The 22,008-nt window shown below is 37.5% G+C and overlaps 2 protein-coding genes across 2 annotated transcripts; both read left to right on the plus strand.

The window, feature by feature from the left end:
• The first annotated feature begins 47 nt into the window (after window positions 1–47).
• LOC132197640 (ATP-dependent RNA helicase DDX42) lies at window positions 48–3,540 on the plus strand. The gene is made up of 13 exons (XM_059621043.1): window positions 48–226; window positions 403–609; window positions 674–928; window positions 985–1,087; window positions 1,149–1,446; window positions 1,501–1,640; window positions 1,697–1,826; window positions 1,876–1,974; window positions 2,037–2,308; window positions 2,468–2,618; window positions 2,699–3,066; window positions 3,128–3,223; window positions 3,321–3,540. The coding sequence occupies exons 2-13, from the start codon at window positions 416–418 to the stop codon at window positions 3,435–3,437; spliced, it is 2,223 nt and encodes a 740-aa protein (XP_059477026.1). The 5' UTR covers window positions 48–226; window positions 403–415; the 3' UTR covers window positions 3,438–3,540.
• Window positions 3,541–3,610: 70 nt separating this feature from the next.
• Window positions 3,611–6,916, plus strand: LOC132197641 (neprilysin-4-like). The gene is made up of 14 exons (XM_059621044.1): window positions 3,611–3,844; window positions 3,909–4,142; window positions 4,201–4,287; window positions 4,340–4,737; window positions 4,792–5,047; window positions 5,103–5,317; window positions 5,376–5,552; window positions 5,614–5,714; window positions 5,774–5,832; window positions 5,888–5,939; window positions 5,996–6,063; window positions 6,114–6,262; window positions 6,325–6,486; window positions 6,543–6,916. Exons 1-14 carry the CDS (start codon window positions 3,760–3,762, stop codon window positions 6,717–6,719), a joined length of 2,220 nt encoding a protein of 739 aa, XP_059477027.1. The 5' UTR covers window positions 3,611–3,759; the 3' UTR covers window positions 6,720–6,916.
• Window positions 6,917–22,008: the final 15,092 nt, after the last annotated feature.

Consider the following 22,008-nt stretch of genomic DNA (forward strand, 5'->3'; position numbering starts at 1 on the left):
ACCAATGAAAATGCAGACGCGGCATTTTATGTTGATCGATGATTGATGATTCCGAATTCAGATGGTTGTTTTGGTGTTTTGGCTCTCGGTGTTCGGTGCTTGTTGTTTATTAATTATATTTTTGCGGTGTGCAGACCAAAACCCTGTTTAAACCAAGGTCGAGGCTAAGTTTTGAAAATTTAGCCTTTTAAAATTTGAGTTACATAATCAGCTTAATTAAAACAAGGTATGGTAAAAACGAATTTTGCAGAGATTATAATTTGAAAAAAAATTGTCTTCTTCTAATCTGTGAATCTACATTAATATACGTATTATAAAATATAAATAAATATAATTTCTAATTATATAATTTATGTTTGAAGATTTTTTGATTCCTGATCCATCTAATCTTATTTTGGTTAGGTCACCAGTCACCATGCAACGAGGACGGGGCTTTGGCTTTCAAATTGGACGCAAGCCGACCACCAATTTGCAGGCAGTTCCTCCACCTCCTTCGCTAGGGGTGAGTAAGCAGGGCTACAGCACCATGGACGCAATCAGTCAAAACGCCCTCACCATTGGCGGCTACGGAGGACAGGCTAGAAAAAGAGCACGGGCAGACGAGGATGAGTGAGAAATTTGTTCTAGTTAAAATTCAATACATATTAATATAAATCTCCACTGATTTATTCAGCTACTTTGATGATGACGATGAGAAGGGCCAGGGTCAGCTTGAATATATTCCTGCTCCAGGAAGCCCTTCATACAAAAAGCAGGAAGAACGCAAAGAGGACTCGGATTCGGAGGAGGATCCGTTAGACGCATTTATGGCTGGAATTGAAAAGGAAGTGAAGAAAGATACAGTAAAGGTTGAGAGCAAGAAAGAACCTGAGAAGAAGGGCGTCCGGACAGACATTGACAATGAAGACAATGAGGAATCTTACTACAGGTTATTGTCAAAAATAATGATTGTATCAAAATTTTAACTTAACTCATTTATATTAGGTACATGGAGGAGAATCCCAATGCTGGACTCCAGCACGAAGATTCCGATGCCGAGGTGGAATACGATGAAGATGGCAATCCCATTGCACCTCCGAAATCTAAAGTATTATTTAACTTATTATTACTTTCGATTGGTTATTTTGAAAATATTAAATCATTTGTAGATAATTGATCCGTTGCCCCCAATGGACCACTCCACAGTTACCTATGAGAACTTTGAGAAGAATTTCTACATAGAGCATGAGGATATTCATGGCATGAGTAGAAGCACAGCTATAGACTTGAGATCCAAGCTGGGACTTAAGGTCACCGGACCTTCTCCTCCAAAGCCGGTGACAAGCTTTGGTCACTTCAACCTGGACGAAGGCTTAATGAAAGTCATTAGGAAATCGGAGTACACTCAGCCAACCCCTATACAAAGTCAAGCAGTGCCTACTGCTCTCTCAGGAAGAGATATCATTGGTAGAGTGTTTAAAAATCTTCTCTGTCACTTCATGATCTGATTGTTTTCGTCAGGTATCGCAAAGACTGGTAGTGGTAAAACTGCTGCTTTTGTTATCCCCATGATTGCTCACATTATGGACCAAAGGCCATTGAAGAAAGGCGAAGGACCAATAGCACTTATTTTGGCTCCAACAAGAGAATTGTCACAACAGGTATGACTTATTTTTATAATTTTAAACTAATGTTTAATTTAATTGGTTTGCCCCAGATTTACCAAGAGGCGAAAAAATTCGGAAAAGCGTACAACCTCCAAGTTGTTTGCTGCTACGGAGGAGGATCAAAATGGGAGCAGAGCCAAGCTCTGGAGGGGGGCGCTGAAATAATTGTTGCTACGCCAGGTATGCTGGTGAAATTTTAATTTGTATTTCATTAATTTTTCACTTGTAGGACGAATGATTGACATGGTCAAAATGAAAGCAACAAATCTCCAACGTGTCACATACTTAGTATTGGACGAGGCTGACAGAATGTTTGACATGGGTTTTGGTAATCATTTTATTTTTTATTTTGGCAGAACAAGTTAAGTAAAAATTGATTTTACATCTCAGAGCCACAAGTACGATCCATTTGCAATCACGTTAGACCTGACAGACAAACACAGCTCTACAGTGCCACATTCAAGAAAAGGGTAGAGAAACTGGCAAGAGACATATTGACTGACCCTGTGCGCATCGTGCAAGGTGATGTTGGAGAGGCAAATCAAGACGTGACTCAAATCGTCAAGTTATTCAATACTCCACAAGCAAAATGGACCTGGCTTCTGGGCAACCTTGTAGAATTCCAATCAGCAGGCAGCGTTCTAATTTTTGTGACAAAAAAGGTGATTTTATTATTATTATTATTTTGTTTTTAAAGAGCACTTGTCGGACATGAGACCCACTGATACCAATGACCTCGTCCGGTCTCGAGCACGGTCTTTATGGGCCTCACGTCTGACAAGGGAGGTGAACTTATTAACAATTTGGTTTTTTCAATCTAGGCCAACGCAGAAGAGGTTGCAAATAATCTGAGGCTGAAAGAAAATGAATGTCTTTTGTTGCACGGAGACATGGATCAGGCCGAAAGAAATAAAGTCATCACGGCTTTTAAACGGAAAGAGGTCAACATTCTTGTTGCTACAGATGTTGCAGGTAATTTAAACTCAGACATATATGAATAAACATATATGTTTTTTCATATTTCATTTCTTTACGTTAATTTTTAAATACAGCTCGTGGTCTGGACATTCCTCATATTAGGACAGTTGTCAACTATGACATCGCACGAGACATCGATACTCACACACACAGAATTGGACGAACAGGTCGAGCTGGTGAAAAAGGCACAGCTTACACCTTTGTCACTGACAAAGATAAGGAATTTGTCGGGCATCTTGTCAGAAACCTGGAAGGCGCCAATCAGGAGGTTCCTGATGATCTGATGGAACTTGCCATGCAAAGTTCCTGGTTCAGGAACTCTCGCTTTAAAGGAGGAAAGGGCAAGAATGCAAATGTTGGAGGCCGAGGACTTGGTTTTAAGGAGAGATCAACAGGGGGCGGTGGTGGGGGAGGCGGAGGCGGCTACTCTGCACAGCCAAAAGTGTGTGAATCTGTATTATATTTTTTTATAAAAGGTCACTAATTTGTGTATACTTTACTAGGAAAGTGTGAGTGAAAAAATCGCAAAATCTGCAGGGCCTGGGACAGATAGGCTTTCATCAATGCGTAATGCATTTAAGCAGCAATACCAGAGCCAGGTAAAAATTAATTTTTCATCTAATGATTTAAAAATATTTTATGAGATTTTCTTAATTACCATGTTTTATTTCAAGAGCTAAATATTTCTCTATTTAGTTTAAGGCATCCAATGATCAAAGCTGGAAACAACATCTGCCAACAAACGAACCCTCATCGTCATCAGGCAGCAGTTCCAGCTCTGGTGAAAAGAAAAAGAGAAGCCGATGGGAGTAGGATGTCTGTTAAGTGGTTGTCCTTATGTAAATTGTAATTAGTATTGTTAAAATAAAACAGTAACGTAAATAAAAGGAACAAAAATTTAAATTATAGCAAAGCATTTGTGAAGGGTCATTGAACCATCATGCTAATTCTAGTCTTACGGAAACTTCCTTTTTTGATACAGCGCTTATCTGCAATGAACACCCACTACCACATCTCTTCCTTTGTTAGCATCACTTTGCAAACACAATCAGTGCAGTGCAGCTGCGTAGTTACAAATAATGCAGTAGAGAATTTCTATTGTTGGATTTAAATCTAAGCACATTGTTAGTGAAAAATGCGTAATCTCTTGATTTATCTTGGATTTCTGAGCTTACAAGTTATATCTGGCCACTTCATACCTCACATACCTATGGCTGATGGTAGGTTGATTTATTTAATATTAATAATGATTAAGAGTTGGGCAATCATTGAAATATTTTTTAGACGAAGCGATGCCATGGTACATAGTGAAAGAAGACACCAGTGTTTGCCAAACCACTGGTTGCGTGGAGGCAGCGGAAGCCTTGAAGGTCTCGATTGATTCAGCAGCAGATCCGTGCAATGATTTTTATGCTTATGCCTGTGGCGGGTGGCAAAAGCGCAACCCTATCCCAAAGACTGAGAGCCAGTGGAACCAATTCAATATTGTGGACAGAAAACTTGACTTGCAGCTGAAAGGTTTATAAATCAATAATGGAATCAACGAAATTCTTATTTTTTTAATTTTTTTTTCCAGATATTTTTGAAGACGACTTGCACTTGGAGCAAGAGCCTGAGCCTGTAGCACTGGTCAAGCAATTTTTCCAAGCTTGCATGGATATCGGTAGTAAATTGTATTAATTAAAAGAAATTTAAATACCTAAAAAGCAATTCAGAAAGACGAGAGCAGTATGGTGTGAGACCATTGTCGGAGATACTTTCGACGCTTGGTGGTTGGCCAATTGCAACGACTGAAGGACAGTGGTCAGAAGACAAGTTTGATTTGCTGAAAACGTTGGGTTTTGTCACTCGACGGCTTGGCCTCACACCTTTGGCGACTGTATTTGTCTACACAGACCGGAAAAACTCAAGTCGAAGCGTGGTTACTGTGGACCAAGGTAGCTTGGTGCTGCCAAGAGCTATGCTGGCTCAACCTAGCATGTACAAAAAGCAGCTTACTGCCTACGCTGAGTGGATGGTTGGAACGGCTAAATTGTTGGGAGCTCGAGTAGATGAGGATGAAATGATGGAGGAGGCAAAGAAAATTGTTCACTTTGAGAGTCGCTTGGCTGAGGTAGTTGATTTAAAAATCTGAAAGTTTTATATTTTAATGGTTTATGATGAAAAGCTGACAGCGCCAAGTGAAGACAGAAGAGATGCGTATCGGATGTACAATTCTTTATCAGTTCGACAATTACAAAAGTGGACGGACACCATCCAGACTCATGGGAAAAAATCAATTTTGCAATGGGACCGGCTGCTGAGCCTGGTTTTTCAAGACACGGAGGCAAATATATCCTCTGGAGAGCGAATGCTAGTCCGAGAAATGGAATACTTACTCAAGTTAGAGGCGCTCTTGCAAAATACTTCCCGTAGAACATTAGGTAAATTTTTATGAGAAGAAGGAAATTTAATTATGTAAACTGTTAATAAATACAGCAAATTACATACTATGGCGTGTGGTGAAAAGCGTTGGACGAGATACAAGTGCACCGATGAGGCACCTTTCATTCTCGTTCGATAAAGTGTTTAGCGGTATTGTGGAGGACCAACCTTTATGGATTGAGTGCGTAACCAGATCAACTTCAGCTCTTCCGTTTGCTGCTGGGTATCAATTTGTGAGAAAGTTCTTTGATTCCGAAGCAAAGATCACAGTACGAAATTGTTTATTATATACGTCTTCAGTGATGAATCAAACTTATTTAAACTCAGGCTTTGGAAATGGTTCACCATATTCGCCAGTCCTTTATAGACAGGGTCGACACTCTAGAATGGATGGATGATGAAACAAAATTGGCCGCCAGAGAAAAAGCAGAGGCCATGGCCGAGTTTATAGGGTTCCCTGACTGGTTTTCCAACGCCACTGCCCTGAAGCATTATTATGAAGGAGTGAGTGATTTTTTGACATAACTTGTGAATAAAAAATTAAATTGTGGCTACATTTTTTTAGGCAATTGTTGGAAAAGACCATTTTGAAAACGTCATGGCCCTAACATCTGTTCAAGTGAAGCGCGTATTTGACAAGTTGAGAGAAGCGACTGACCGAAATGAGTATACTGCAATTAATATTTTATAAAAAATCATTACCTAAAATTATTTTTCTAAAAAAGCTGGCTCACAGGCCCTGCAGTTGTCAACGCGTACTACAATCCTCTTACAAATGCAATAAGTGAGATTATATTTTTAATATTCTTTAATTGAATTAATTTCAATTATCTTCGCAGCTTTTCCGGCTGGAATTTTGCAGGCGCCTTTCTTTGGAAAAGACACCTTAGAGTATGTTGATCTATGTAAATTATTTAAATTTGAATTGTTATAAAAAATTGCTCCAGAGCACTGAACTACGGCAGCATTGGTGTTATAATTGGTCACGAAATCACTCACGGATTTGATGATATGGGTAATTTATTCGTCTTTAATTTGGTGTTTTGTAATGATTGTAAAAATCAGGCAGGCAGAATGACAAAGATGGTAATCTAGTGCAATGGTGGACTCCTGAGACGGAGTACGCTTACTTGGAAAAGGCTCTGTGCATCGTCGAGCAATATGATCATTTCCGAGTGCCGGAACTAGATGTTCTGTTGGCTACGAAAGCAACAGTGAGATTATTATATTAACTAAATTAACTTGCATGAAAATTTTTATTAATTTATTAAAAAAGATTAATGGTGTGACCACGCAAGGAGAAAATATTGCTGACAATGGTGGTATGGAGCAGGCCTTCCAGGCCTATCAGCAATTTGTGAAAGAGAACGGTCCAGAGCAGAAACTCCCAGGACTTGACTACACTCCTGAACAAATTTTTTTCCTAGGATTTGCCTCTGTAAGTTAATGATTTATCAAGGTTTTTGGAAACTTACATATTTATTTGCATGAAAGGTTTGGTGTGAGTCGTCCAGCCCGGAGTCGTTGCTCCATGAGGTCCTTTCAAATCCACATGCGCCGCACCGACACAGGGTCAATGGACCCCTTGCAAATTCACACCATTTTGCTAAGACGTGGCAATGCAAAACTGGTAGTCCCATGAACCCAGTAAACAAGTGCCAAGTTTGGTAAGAAAAATTGCTGATGATACGTGAAAAAAGATTTAATTTGAAAAAAAAAATTTTGATGAGAAGAATAAAAAAAGCATGCTACTTTTTAAATTTATATCAACAAAATACAAAATATTTCCCAAAAAATTTATTGACTGTTGGCTGTGCTGAAAGTCCCCCAATCAGATTGTGGCTCAAACAATAAATTGCTATTCAAGTATAAACTATATACATAGAATTTTTATGACGTTTCCCTCTTTTTTTCATTTCTCCTAATTATTCAAGTTGGCCGACTTTTTACGAGCTTGTGGGTGGCTGATTTTATTATCGCGTTTGCAAGATATGAAAAAAAATTCTGCCTGCGATTATAATACACACGCATCCGCAGTAAGAGAATGGCGGATGAGCAGTCGAGGTGCTAACTGGATGAAATTAATCATCCCTCGTAAAAAGAACTGCCGGGGGAGGATGAGCCAAGCCGAGCGGCGGCGGTGGCGTCTCATCATTCTCGCTGTGTGTGCCCACGACTGTTGATGTGATTAATTTTTTCAACTTTGAAAAATGGATTTTTGATTTGCGAATGACAATGAGCTTTTTATTCCGACCGAGGAGGGTTTTCGCTCTCTGTATTAATCAACAACGCGCGCATTCAGGCGCACACGCGGCAGAAAAGAATTTTGATTTGTGAACTATGGCTGCGACTGATTATATGCAAGAGGGCAAAGTTTTTTATTGCATAATGACTTTAAAAAAACTCTTATGTTGTAGTAAAAGTGAATGCTCTATACAAAAAGTATTGGAAAAAAGTTTAAATAAAATAATATAGTATTTTATTAATATTTATATTCTTATTGTTAGTTTTGCAATCAAATATTGATTTTGCTTTATCTTCTATAAAAATAAATCAATGCAGATTTTTTAAAAAAATATCTCATATATGTCAATGTGAATCCACAAGCTGCAGTGACGGAATTTATATTTGATGATAGGAAAACAATCTATTCTGCGTGCGTCAATAAAAGTGTTGGCCGATGCCGTCGTTTTCCTTCTATATCGATTGCGGCCGCCAATACATAAGAAAAGCATCAGTGGAGTGTTGAAAGCCGTTGTTTTGACAAGGGATATTCTTCGTTGTTATACTCCCTTGCACATACATGCGATATTTATTTATGGCCGTTCAGCAGAGATGAAATTCCCTGCCGGCAGAAGTTCTGCCAATTCACTCTCTCTATCCAGGCGCCCATGAAAAGGGAAAACACAAACATAACTTCTGAGGTGAGAGAGGACCAATTGCATTCCTTCGAGTCGCCAAGACGTAAAAAGATCGAAAATAGTATTCCGTTTTGACCAGCAAAATTGAGTGATGGGGGAGAAGGACGTCAGTTTTTCCAAAGATACTGAAAAATATGAGGGTGCAGAGAGACGAATGAACAGCTAAACGCATATAAAGCGTTTTTGCTGTATTAGGAAAAAGTGCAAATTGTTTTGATTATATGAATTAAATTAAAGTTAGATTTTTACAATGTAAAGCAGGTTTTTGATGCGGTAGCTAAATTAACTTTGAATTTTTCAAAAGTAGTAAATTGCAGATTTTAATTTTGGTTTTTGGTGTACACAATTGCAAGCTGCTCAACTTTGCTCAAAAATGCATCTGATTATAAGAATTTGTTAAAAGATATATAATTATTATAATTAATAATACAGCATAATTATTAATTATGCAATAACATATTTTAAACGCCGATATTTCTATAATTTTTAATATTTGAATTGGGAAATTAATATAAATTATTATTTTCGTAACTTTTTTAGGAACTATCTTATAATAATTTTCCAGCCAAATTTAGAATCAGTTGGTGGTCGATGCCAAATATGAAACCCTATCCTCTGAGTTAAGCAAGGAAAAGTGCTCCGCAGTCACTGGTTGATGAGGCTGAAGGGCTCGGGCGGAAGAGCGCGCACGAGAGATCTTTTTGTTTGCGAGAAAGTGAAGATAGCGTGCGTCAATTCTCATATTTCCTAAGTGGATGGAGTCGCCAGCCGAGAGCAAAATAGCTGGCAGAGGGTTTTATGTCGGCGTGCCGATTTCAGGGAGCTGCACTCATAAGTTAGTCAGGCGCTATTCAAAGGGGAGAGATTCCTTCTTCTTCTTCTTCTGCGTTTTTGCGGCGATACATTCCGATAGATGACTGGCGACGGGCCAATGTACGTTTTCGTGCGTCACATATTGTCAACGGTGCAGGTTGATGTACGGCCGAGTGCGGCCAAATTTATTATTGCGCCCACAATTGAATCCCGATCCGTGATGCTAAGTTATTGTCCGGTTTTAACACAGAAAAACTTTTACTTTTATCCAAACGCGAGTCGGATTTATCGTTCAATTTGTGCGTCTCCTGCTTGCGGCGACAGAGCGTTTTGGTCGCTCTTCTTGTAATCAAATTACCGTCGCAGGACTGTCGCCTACTGAAATAAAATATTTTATGGTCCTGCTGCGAGCCGAGAGAGCGACCGGGGTGGAATTTTACTGCGATTGCCTGCGCCCTCAAGTATCACTTTTGATTTTTCAACTTTTTTATTGAAATATGGATGGGGTGTCCGATCGAGACGGCAAAGCGCATAAATCACACGGACAAGTTGAGGATATTGAAATATGTATACAAAGCGGAGAAAAATATCAAGTGAAATGAAATCTTCACTTTAAAATTGAGTTTTCCTAGAGGTGTCAGCTGAATTTAATGGTTTTTTTTTATTACAGCAGCTGAGGGATACAGCATTGGGTAGCGAATTTTATGGACCTTAAATTTTTAAAGTAGGCAGCGCGCTGTACACAGTTGTTGCACCGGTTGCATATATCTTTAAAAAAAGCAAAAAAAGTTTTGCGGAGATGAGAATTCAAATTGAACAGAATAGTTATTTTTTTAAATGACCAAAAACTGATTTTTTATTAATAATAGTAAATTTTTCGAATATTTTTTGGGCAAAGAATTAATCGAAATAAATCTAGCTTTTAAATTGAATCTTTGATTTTCTTGTTAAAAATAAAAGCTGTGTTTTTTTGAATGGCAGAAAAATTTAATTACAAACCTTGCCCTTATTGTTAGCTGTATGATCTTTCTAGTAACAAAGAAGCACGATTTTATTCAAATTCTGTAATCATTTTACAACGATCGTTTAAAAAAAAAATCTTGAAAATATAAACTTCTTTTCAAATGTAATATAACTAAATAATTTCAAAAATCGTTAAAGGATTAACCCAAAAATGCATGGTCTTTAAAAATATTGAACAAATCTACACAATTAAATTTTACAGGACCCCAAATCACAAAATTATTATTTAAAATTTACAAAAAAAAAAACAAAAAAACTCAAAGCCGCACAGTAATTTAATTAAAAGCTTTTCTGCTGCCAAATTTGTATTCCGTTTTTACTAATGCTCATAAAAAGTAATACTTTGAGACCTATGACATAAATAACAAACTACACACGAGTAATGCAGGACACGTAAATCACATTTAATTATTTCAAAACATTAAATCTCCTCCAAAGTGCTCTCAAACACTCGCGAGCGGAATGAAATTTGGCTCGCGACCGCGTTCACATGCATGGGTGCGATACGCATCGAGGAACACACAATCATCATCAGCGAGTGAGAGAGAGACATTAAAATCCGGACGTGAAGTTGTATTTTCGAGTCGGCGGCGGCGGACCGCCTATTGTGCGTTTTATGGCCGCGGACAAATAATGCAGTGACACTGGTGGGTCGCAGTCGGCGAGGCATACATCATAATGCAGCCTGCAGCCACCAGGCAGCCGTCATTATCGCATCCATGCTGATTCAATTAGGCCCCAGCGCGTTCTCTCTCTGCACACACGCTCCTCTATTTCGCACACCACGCGCATTTACATAATAATTTTATTAATAATTAATCCCCCGGGGCCGTCGATAATAATGCGAACATGCACGCGGGTTATTCCGCGTGACATATTGCTCGCGGACTATTTGCATTTTTAATCGAAAAAATCACTTTTAATTAGCTGACTTTATAATTTAGCACGCGCGCATTGCGTTGGACCTGATTTTTTAAATTTATTTGGGTGATTTGTTTGGCGCAGTCCGGTGATACAATGCGGCACGGATGCGGTCACATCACTGCATAACCAGAGGCAAAAGAACAGTGAGAAGAGAAAAATTATGTTCATCTCAAAATTATTTAGAAATTTTTATACAGTTAAAACTACTAACAGGTTACACTAAAATAATTGTTGTAAATTTATTTTATCTTTCAAGACAAATATTTTTATCCAAGATTAATATTAAATTGTTCTCTCCATTACTTGAATTAAATCGGACAGCATGTAAACGTTTCTTAAATTAAAGCTAAATTATAAAAAAATTACACTTAGGTAGATGAGAACATTTCAATATTTCAGCAAAATTTCAAACAAATCTAGATAGAACGTTCCTGTTCCGGCACTAACGAAGGTCGTTAACAATATCAACGGACTCAAAACGAGCCATACGCGTGTGCGTTTTTTTTTTTCGCTAAATGAAAAAGTCAACAGTTTTTCATTAGTATATATTGGGATGCTGGCGAGGGATCGACACGCGCTCGGAGCAGCGGGCATCACACTCGAGTGCATTGCTACACAGTGCGGCAAATGGCCAACCTATCAATTATGGATGATTTGCTGCTGCTTCCCACCACCCCCCTGGTAACAAAGTAAGTTATAAAATAAATCCCCCTCTCGTTCCGAAACGCAACACTGTTCGGCTGGGGGTGCACGGGTGGGTGGGTGGTTGCGGGGCCAAGACTCGGTATAATATGCATGGGCACGAAAGAGCGAAAATCACTTTCTGGTATATGTACGAGGCGGACAATGTAACGCGAAATAATACATACAAAAGCCGGCGGGATGAATTTTTCAACTGCTGTCAGTCTCTTGGCAAAACAATCGGCCGAGTAAAAAATAAATGATGCGGCCACTCGAGTGGAATGACGCGACGCTGTCGTTATTTGCGATGGATGATTATTCAAATATTCACCGCAACAATAAATTCTGATGTGCGCTGCAGAGGGACGTGATATTTAGCATGCAAACGACGCTCCTTTTCTTATACTGCCTGACAATGAGTGAGAGTTGGCTGGAAACTATATGATCGGCATTTATATATTTACGCATCTTGCTACTTCTTTAAAAGAAGACTGAATGACGGAAAAATGTTTCAAAATTTATTTACACATTTTCAATAAAAATAATTTAATATAATTAATTAAAAAAATTTGTCATTCACGATTAGATTTGAATCAGTTTTTAGTACTGTAACATATTTATAATATAATGCACTAAAGAGTGTGACACCAAAGTGTTTAATAGCCACATCAAAATAAAACTTCCAAGCAGCTTCCTACAAGAAAAATATTGTTGAAAATTCCCCTAAAGTCACAGTTTGCAGAAAACTGTTGCGATATACAAAATTTAACTGAAACGAGAATTATAATTTATCTAAAATGATTCCCTTAATTGATTCAACTACGAAAATAATTTAAAATCACTGATTTCAACTGAAATTACAATTATTTTATTATTTATCATTTCACTATCTTAATTTCTATGTCTCAGATTGAATAACTCTCATATTGATATATAAACTTGGCTTTTGATTTGAATAGTGCAGATGAGCTTTTCCAAGATTTCCTTTACAAATCGCAATGCTGCATCTACGCGTCAGCAATCGCACGTAATTATTCCAATTGCAGATGGGAGGTCGGAAGCTCTCGGGGGAGCGGCGTTTACCATAATAAATAGACTAAAAGCACCCCTTTTTAACCCACCCGGGGCTTGAAATTTGACGTAATGACGTCACCAATTTGGTAGGCAGTGGCGCTGTCATTTAGCTGCAAAGACAACTCCTTTGGGGACGACCGCGCGAATACAGCAGGCTGACAGGTTGACCATCTGCATAACGTGGTTATGTCGCACATTTCCAGCGCCCACCCGACGACGTACAGACTCCTTTGGGGATCTTGCGGCGAGGGCATTGCGCATTTTAAGTACGTACTCTTGCTCGGACACACTGCCACTGCATTAGCAGGGCGCGACGTCGAGTGTTTGATTCGCTTGCATTGAATTTGAATTCTCGAGAGGCAGTTCGCGTTGCCTGAGTGTAATGGTCATTTTGTGTTCGGCCAACCTTCATCTTTCATAAATTTGGTTAGGGAACCAGATTTCTCTATTTTAAATTTGTTGTGACCAACTATTTATCTTGGTGTGTAAGTTATTGAGTTCAGTGTTTTTTTCTCTAACAATTTTAAGACGCCAAAATAAAATTAGAAGATGTATAATAAAGAAAAAATAATTACAATAAGACACTCAATATTATATTGAACAGATTTCATTTAGCGAGTGAAATTTTTATTTTTCCTCCATTTAAAAATATAATTTTATTTATAATTATTTGTTGAAATTATTGATTTAAATAAAATAAAACATAAAAACGAGTAAATAAACTTTCGAAACGTGTAAATTTTATTTTTACTAATTTTAGTGTAATTATAAATTACAAAAAACAAAAACATACCAAGGGTGGCATCAGCATGTTCTGGAAGGCAAGAAGTGTTGCCTGCCGGCTGTCCGTCTATTCACAAAAGCCTCAGCTCTCGTGCATACTGCGAAAAATTAATAAGAAGCTCTTTAGGAGCGCAGCACTCAACAATGTGCTGACCATACAGCGGTATTGGATGCTTGTGTCGTCGTCGAGCAAATAGCCATTTCTTATATTCCATCGGCCTGTTTGATCGTGTCAGCTATATTAAAATATGCAGGCTGCATGCATTTGCACACGCCGCCTCTCGAGGATAATAATATATTGCTCACAAAGGCGCAGCGCCTATGATGTGGTCTGCAGCCTTGAGAAATTCTCTCCATACATATTGAATTAAAAGCGAGCAGTCAGCTTTTGAGCTCTGTGTGCGCTGATGTGCTACTTGATAATTGAAAATTCAGCAGACGCCGGCGAGTGAGTCTTTCTCTCTCTCTTTATTGGAAACGCCAAAGAGGATGAAGCGAAATCGACACACCGCAGAGTGTAGTGAAAAAGAGCAGCTCTCATCAACCAGTCCCTGTTGAAAATAATAATGATGAGAGAGTGAGCGCCCCAATATACTATGGTTATTAAAAAGATGCTGCGCTTTTATGTGGAAACTTTCCGTTCCATCGGTTCGTTTTCTGCAGCTGCTTTTTGTTGATTAGTTCTTACTTTTTGCTGTTGGGTAGAGATTTTTCCAAACATAAAAAAAACTTGTGATGGTTTACACTAATTAAATAATGTGAAGGAATGAAAAAACTTATCTTTATAAAAATCTAAAATGCTTTTGAATTATACGCTGGGTAGCAACAGCCACTCAAAATCTAGAATTTGGGTAGCCTGCTGACTTTTCTGAACTGTTCTTTTAGTTCATGAATGACAAGAGGCTCACTTCGGTAGATGGGGTCTTTTTTATCTTGGAAGGTATAACAAATTCTTGCTACCGGTAGTGACATTTGGCCCAACAATTTCTTATTTTAAAAATATACGAATTTAAAAATAATGTGATTAAACATACAAAAATAATATTAAAAATAAAAATTTAATGTTTCCATTTGCAACCTTAATCCAACAGCATTGCAAGTTCAGTTAAATTAATTATTGTTTAATTGAAGTCCTTGTTAATAAAATCAGTATAATATATTACACTTTTTTTATATAACTAATTAACAAATTTGGAACTGATTATAAATAATGATTTTATATATTGCCCATGTCTCTCACCTACCAACTAGAAAAGTTGAATAATTCTCATGTTGAGACGTGAGCTCTTTTAACACTGAGCTGTCAAGTTCACCAATTATATTATCACTAATAGGTTAATAATATGAGATTGAACTAAAATTGAACAAAAGTGATCCTCAATTCTTAAAATGTTCAAAGGAGATGAGAGACCAAGAGATTACAGCATTAAATTTAATGGCGATGCAGCATTTTAGAAAATTTCTGCGCAATAAAGCCGACACGCGGCATGTTAAACGTAATCGGCCGCCGCGAATTATGAACTTGCGATTCCCATGGCGGCTGAATAAAGCAGATCAAAGCGACAGATTTATTATGGAGAGAGAAAGAGAATCGGCCCGTTTTAAATGTGATTAAGTGCGGAGGAGCAGAATTTTTAAATGAGGCGTGCACAGATAAAAGTGCATTAATCCAGTCGGACGATATTTTATTATCGAACACTGCGGTTGACTGTCTCCTTGATATAATAATATTCTGTTGCTCGCGATGGGGTCCGACTTTATAATTCGGGCCGGTTTCCCACGGCGGTGCAGCCGCATCACTGCAGGCTGTGTTTTTAATGGCCTGTTTTATCTCTGTGCATGCGGCGGCGGCGGCGGCGGCGGCACCACCGACAGTAATAATAATTATTGCGCATCCCTGCAAGTGACGCGCAACAAATCTCGCCCACTGCACCACGATCGGCCCGATGGAGATTGTACCCCATACACAATTCCAGAGATGCTAACTGCCGTTTTATTCAAATGCCCGGAAATAATTAATGCCGACGACCAGCAAGTAAAGTCACTTGCACCTTTGGCGTGGCTAAAGGGTTAGAGACTGAGGGGTGGGTTTGCTGTTTGTCGACACAAGCGACCAACCCCTGTGACAAAACGATCTTGTTCGCACCACCACCGATTTGCAGATAATCGTAATAACGATGTAAGATGCATTGAGCTAACCGTGAGTTTTCACACATACTATTTATAAACACTATTGAAATAATTTAATAGAGTTTAATTCTAGGCTGCAGTTTTAGGATTTTTTAAATAGACGAAATGGACGAAATGTATAAATATTGATTTAAAAATTAAAAATATTTAATTAATTTTGTTTTAAATTTCGTTTAAATTTTTTTTTTTTTAATAAGAATAAATGAACTTGCAAAAAGAAATAATAATAATTGTCACTTCTGATAGTTATTAAAACACAAACTTATTGTTAGCAACTAAATTATGGCTTAGCATCCACTTATTTTCTACATTGTTTCTATAATGCTTGGGCTATTAAACTAAAAATATTTGATGAAAAAAAAATTGAATTCAAACGATAACTGTGGTTGAAAGAACACAGAATTCCTTTAAAACGAATGAGATTACAACGGAAAGCGGTTTTGCAAGGGCAGTGAATAAATCACTCGGTCTCTCATTCTCTACATCACAAAGCAGCAATGGCTTTTGGGAAGCACGCCGCTTTCAGCATGGGTCAAAATAAATCAAAGGCAGCTCGCGGAAATGCACAAATTCAAATGAGCAAAACAATAGCCGACGGGCACGCGCCGCCGGCCGGAATAAAACTTGGGCGACTTTTGTTCTTTTAATCTGCGGCGACGGCACTAATGCATTGGACTAATATTGTTTTTGATATCAAAAGTGCAGGCCATAACTCAACAAGCGGTCATACACGCGAAAGGGATGAAAAGGGGAGGGAGGGAGTTTGCAAGGGGGACAACCTCGTTCTATCTCTCGCCATCTATCTGATCTATCTGGCGGGGCGCGTTTTCGAATCCCCTTCCTTTCTCCTATGTGTGTGTGTTTATCTGATTAATTCGCGCACTCGGATGGGGGATCGGCCTTATTTATTATTTCGATATGCAGCTCGAGCAGTTAAGCCGTGTTATGTGGCAATTTGTCTTCCTCGCCCGCCGCGAGAGACCAAAGATGCCGCCTGGTGACAAAACCAACCCGAGATGTTTGATTGCACGTGCTCTGCGGTTGGATGCTAATTAATCGACCGCAGGCGCTCGAAATCGGCCTTCTGATCGGTTGGGGGCTCAAAGTTAAAAGCGAGAATTACAAATTTTGTTTAAGTTAAACTAAATATTTAAAAATCATGTTATCTACCAAATAAACATTTTTTTTGGGGAAATAATACATTAAGGAGGTGGTTTTTTTTCAAATTTGGATCAAACTACAGAGAAATTCATTTTTTTATGAGAAACGATAATTTTAGATAAATATTTTTGAATATTTTGATGGCAAAGTAGAAATGTCTACAGCTCTAAAGCTTTTTAAAGATAAATAAGGGAAACTTTCGAAGTTTCATCATGACAAATGTTTTGTCGAAATTGGTGGATATTTAAAAATTCGCAATTAACTTTAATTTATTTATTAATTTATCCTTCATAAAATAGTGAAAAGGATTAAATTACTTATTTTTAAATGTAATAATAAATATAAAAGTGATTGATGGATTCGTGGTTTTTGTGTGTTAAATTAAGCTTGTTGACGACACCTTCTATGCAGAATCAAAAGAAATTGTGCATAGTTTTAGATGAAGCTTTTAGTGAAATTGTTTTCAACACAAAATAAGGCACAGAAATTTATTAATTAAAAATAGAAAGACGACCTTGCCAAATTGAATCAAACTATGTTATTGAAGAAGGATCGAAGCTGATTATCAGCACCAGCTTCATTTATCTTGTCGGAATCAGGAAAGCAAATGTGTCAACTCTGTGCACGTCTCTCTTCCGCCAGGTCTTGGCACTGAAGCACAAAACGAACAATGGCTTGAAATTAAAAGTTGCTCGCTTGCAGATCGTGCCACGTCGCGATCGCAATCATCCGTTTCGAAATGAAACGATTATGCATCTCTCGCCGAGAAACAAAAAGCTAGATAAATAATCTGCTGCTGGCGGCGATTGCAGTCTCAGCAGTTTGAATAAGTCCGAGGCGAATTTCCGGCGGCTCGGTGCGACACACGGATTTTTGCCGCTGCAAATACTAAGGACAGAGATTGCCGTCGGCGGTTTGGCTGAATTAAAAGCGGTTGCGTCAGCGATATTCATGATTGTGACGGGGCACAAGTGCCGCTGCTGCTCACTTTGGGGTTTCATCGCTGAACAACCCCTCGAGCCGAAAAGCAGCGGACGGAGGCAAAGAAAGAAGAACTTCTTACTTGACAGATCTTGTAACTGGATGGAACCACCGCCGCGCTATCTCAATCTTTAGAAAAAGCCGGCTCATCCCTCTGCTCAGATCAAATCCCCGGCCGCTTTTTATCTGTTGACTGCTGACGTCCTGAAAACGACGAGAGACGCCTCGGCCCCTGTTTCGGCAATTAGTCACACGCACACCCCTTCCTAATACCTTATGATCGAGTGCCCTCCGCAGGTCATCTTGTGTGCTTCAAGGCATAAACCAGAAAATTGTAAAAAAAAAAAATTAAAAAAGGGGGAATCTCGTTAATGCAATACAGCCTGCAGGTTATATTTTTTCAGTAATATTGTAACAGAGCTTTTGCAATAAATTAGTGGTAGTTCATATTTTGACCTATAGTTTCCCATTTGTTTCTAAGTGGACATGTAAAGAAATTAAAATGTTCTTTAAGTTGAAACATTTGAATTGATAAAAGCTACTGGAAAAAATAATTTCCACTAGTTCAAGTTTTTTGAATTAATCATACAACTCTGCTGACATGATAGTGGCTTTGACTAATCAACTTATGTTTTTATAAATTTCAATTTGAATATTTTGACTATTGAAAGTAAAATAGATTATTTAATTATAGAGTGGTTCGTGCAATTAAATAAATAGATACAAATCTTCTTTTAGCCAATATTAAGGTTCATATTTCCTATATTGATAATGATTCATAATAAGTTTGATTAATTATAGAACAGTTTTTATTTTTTGCTTATTAAATGCCAATAGAATAATTTTGATTATAATTTATTATTTTTATTTACTTACAGGGTATCAATCTTAAATTGAATAACCTCAAACAAAATAATTAGAAGGTATGATGAATCCACGACATTAATGCAGAGTCATAAAATTATTCTAGTCTTGTTACAACAAAACCAAGGTCCATTGATTGAAATCAAGCGATTAAGATCTTACAGATAGTGTAATTATATAATTTATATTATCTTTAACATGAACAAGAAATCATATATTGCAAGTTAAAAAAACTTAATGTTTAAATCAATGAAAAATGAAATTTGATGATAAATTTTATTAATTAAAATAAATCTTTTTCCATAAGTGCACATATAAGGTATATATTTTTTATTAATAAAATTAGTTTAAAAAAAAATAAACTAGCAGTTATTGTTTTTTATAATAATAATAATACTTTACTCCTATCTCTTTCCTGTGACAAGTTGAGCCTTTTTCAAATCCACTAGCACGGACGTGCTGGCTGCCCCCTGAAATCTACGTTTTGGCAGCAATCGCATCAGCACACGCTGATTTAGCATGGATGAAGATCATCCGGACGCGCTATCGAGTTTGAAAAACTAAAAGGCTGCACTTTTTGCGTCGAAACGGCGCGTCGAGCGAATTTATCAGGGTATCAGTTGAGCGGCAACGAGGCTATTTCATTGTTCATTGAGCACACAGGCTGGCGCACCGAGCGAAAAAGGGTTAGTTGCATCCGACGGGGGTATATTTTAAAATCACCCCAGCCGTCGGCTCGTGCAGGCAATTCCGAACGGGGCGCGTGTGTGTAATGTACACTTGCACTGCACACGGAACAGGTGCGATTAAAATCATAATTAAATTTTATACACCAAAATTGCAGCACATGCAACATTTATTCCACGGCCGGACGCGTTGAATTAACACACACACGGTGCATGTATATGCTAATTACACACGTTTACTATCTCGCCGTGTGATGCACCCTGTCGCATCGCCGAAATTTATATTTATTATTCGATATTTATTTTACCCTCGGTGGAGCCTCTAACAAGGATGTTTGAAATTTGAAACGATATCCGTAACTGTCTGCGAAATATTAAATGAATACCTGGATTCAGCAACGAATTTCTACTACCGGAAGTTTAAAATTTTTGTTTAAAGCGCAGAAATGCAGATATGTATTCTTTTATGGCACACGTTTTTAATAATAAAAATAAAGCAATTAATTATCATGGAATGGGCTTTGAATATTTGCTACGTTTTTAAAGTTGTGTGCATATGGCTTTCGCCTTTTGTTGATTAGCCTTCTCTTGAATTTTAAAATAATTTGTTGCAATAAAATCCAACTTTTGATTTAAATTGCAAAAAAAGTGTTATAAAAGCTCTAAAAATGCGTGATGAGGAAATATTAAAAAAAAAAAAAAAATGCCTTAGTGAAATTTAATTTTGGAAATCTATAAAATTCACCCTCTCTTTAAAATCAATCATGTAAACACACTGTTAGCTCTTTTTTTATTAGACAAGGTATCAATATATCCCTTTTTAATTCAAAGCTATTAATCAGTTGTTAATGTTGTTTCTAATGAAATAAGGTCTCAATAAACTGGAATTTGGAATTTTATAAAAATAATAAATTTTAATTTTTTAAAACAATAAGACTCCTGCAATTTCATGACAGTCTTTTCTTCAATTAATTCAACAAATTTTAGAAATAAGATGGATAAATTCAAGATGAAAACCAATTTTTATAAACGTTAATCTAATAAAAACTGATGTAAACCATTCAAAATTTTAATAATTAGGAATTATACAAATATATATATTTTTTTTTTACGCCCGATTTTGAAACCCTCTATCTATCAACGCTCAATTGATGTGTTGTCTTCTTCTAGCAATCAATACATTTTACTTTGCTCTGCCCTTTCTATTTGAAGCGAAAGTTATAGTAGCGAGATCAGCAGCTTTTCACCTCCAATAAATATTTATGGCATGCATATTAGGGAAAACTGCAGCGATCACTCGCTCCCTGGGCAAGGGAAGGCGCTTTTTCCAAGGCACCCTTTTCAAGTCCCTCTACTTTGTTGGCCAAGGCAGGCAGGGAGATGGATCTGGGAGTAATATATTTTTTCACCTCGCTTAAGGGATCGTGTTTTGAATTCTATCTGCAGCTCTGATAAGGAAAAAGGTCTCGCTGTTGCTCGGCATGCAACACTTGACTTGCTCTTCCGTCCCCCTTTTTGCGCAGCTATCAGAGAAAATGCCGAGCCAGCTTCCAACTTTTCCAAACATTTTTAGCCGCGGCTCTTTTGTTGTTATCATCACTCCGGCTAAACTCATCGCGACAGCAGCCACTTTTTGCAGACTCACTCTCGCAGCGAGGACCGGCACAAGGGGCAATTAGCTGATGAAATTTCAGCAAAAATTCGGCCTTTCCGTTCCAAGTTTGACTGCTCGGAAAAAAGGGGCTGAGGAATTGCAAAGCATCATGTCTGGTTAATGCATAGTAATTTGGAGTTTTTTGTAATTTTTTTTTTTTAATTTAGGCTTTTTAAAGAAAAAAATTTAGAAATTTGAGGAACGATTGAGAACTGTTTTAGTAATAAAAAAAAAAAATTGTATTATCAAGGCGATAATTTCAAAATTTCGAAGTTACATCCATGTTCTAAATAATTTGTTTGAGAGTATAATACTATAATAATTATATGGGGTGGAAGGATTAAAACTATTATTTTGTAGCCTATCATTCTTTAAGTTGCATAATAATTTTTTTTTTAAATGTTTTGCGATTTAATAATTAAAAAGTTTTTTTATACCGACTCATTGCATGCACCGTTCAATATTTGTGATTGACTTTGGTAGCAGAAGATCTCTGATTTAATTTGTTTCTTATTAAACTCTTGGCAAGAAACTATAAATGAGATTAAAGTTGCCAAGAACTAATTATTTGGGAGCTATGCGGTGTCTTGATTACTCGGTTGGAAGTGCGCCAAAAACACACAAGTCCTCGCTCGCATCGTGTCACTCATTCACTTTCCCTCTTGCGGAGGGCAACAAGTTACTTATTTAATCCTGCGTCTTCTTCCTCGGTATAGCCTTATCTGTTTTAAGAGCAAAAGTAATTCTCCGCACATACACACACGCCCTGCACAAGTCTGCCGCCCGCTTTTATTATTCGCGCGCACCAGCAGGCCCGGCGCAATAATAAAACCCTTTTCGGCTTCACTTTAAATTAATTGGCCCAGATAATTATCGTTAAGAAGACGCACCAGCTCCACTCTAGAGAGGAGAACTGCACTCTAATCTACCCGACAGGAATTAATTTCAGATAAATAAAATTGATTACATGAAAGTGAGAGGAGGAGAGAGAAGCGAAAAAGATAATAAGAATAATTTTCGCCCGTTTGGTGGTTTTCAAGGATATTTAACTTTCCAACTGACTTGCACTACAGAATTGGAAATGAGAAATTATGCTATGTTAAAATAAGATCATATAAATAAAATAAAATTCTTCAAAAAAATTATTCTCTCCAGATTTCAAATAGAAGTTTGTCATTGCATTCAAATTTTCTGAAACACATTTT

The sequence above is a fragment of the Neocloeon triangulifer genome, unplaced genomic scaffold (genome assembly GCF_031216515.1).
Source record: "Neocloeon triangulifer isolate White Clay Creek 2 clone unplaced genomic scaffold, ASM3121651v1 ptg000012l, whole genome shotgun sequence".
In the NCBI taxonomy this organism is placed as follows: domain Eukaryota; kingdom Metazoa; phylum Arthropoda; class Insecta; order Ephemeroptera; family Baetidae; genus Neocloeon; species Neocloeon triangulifer.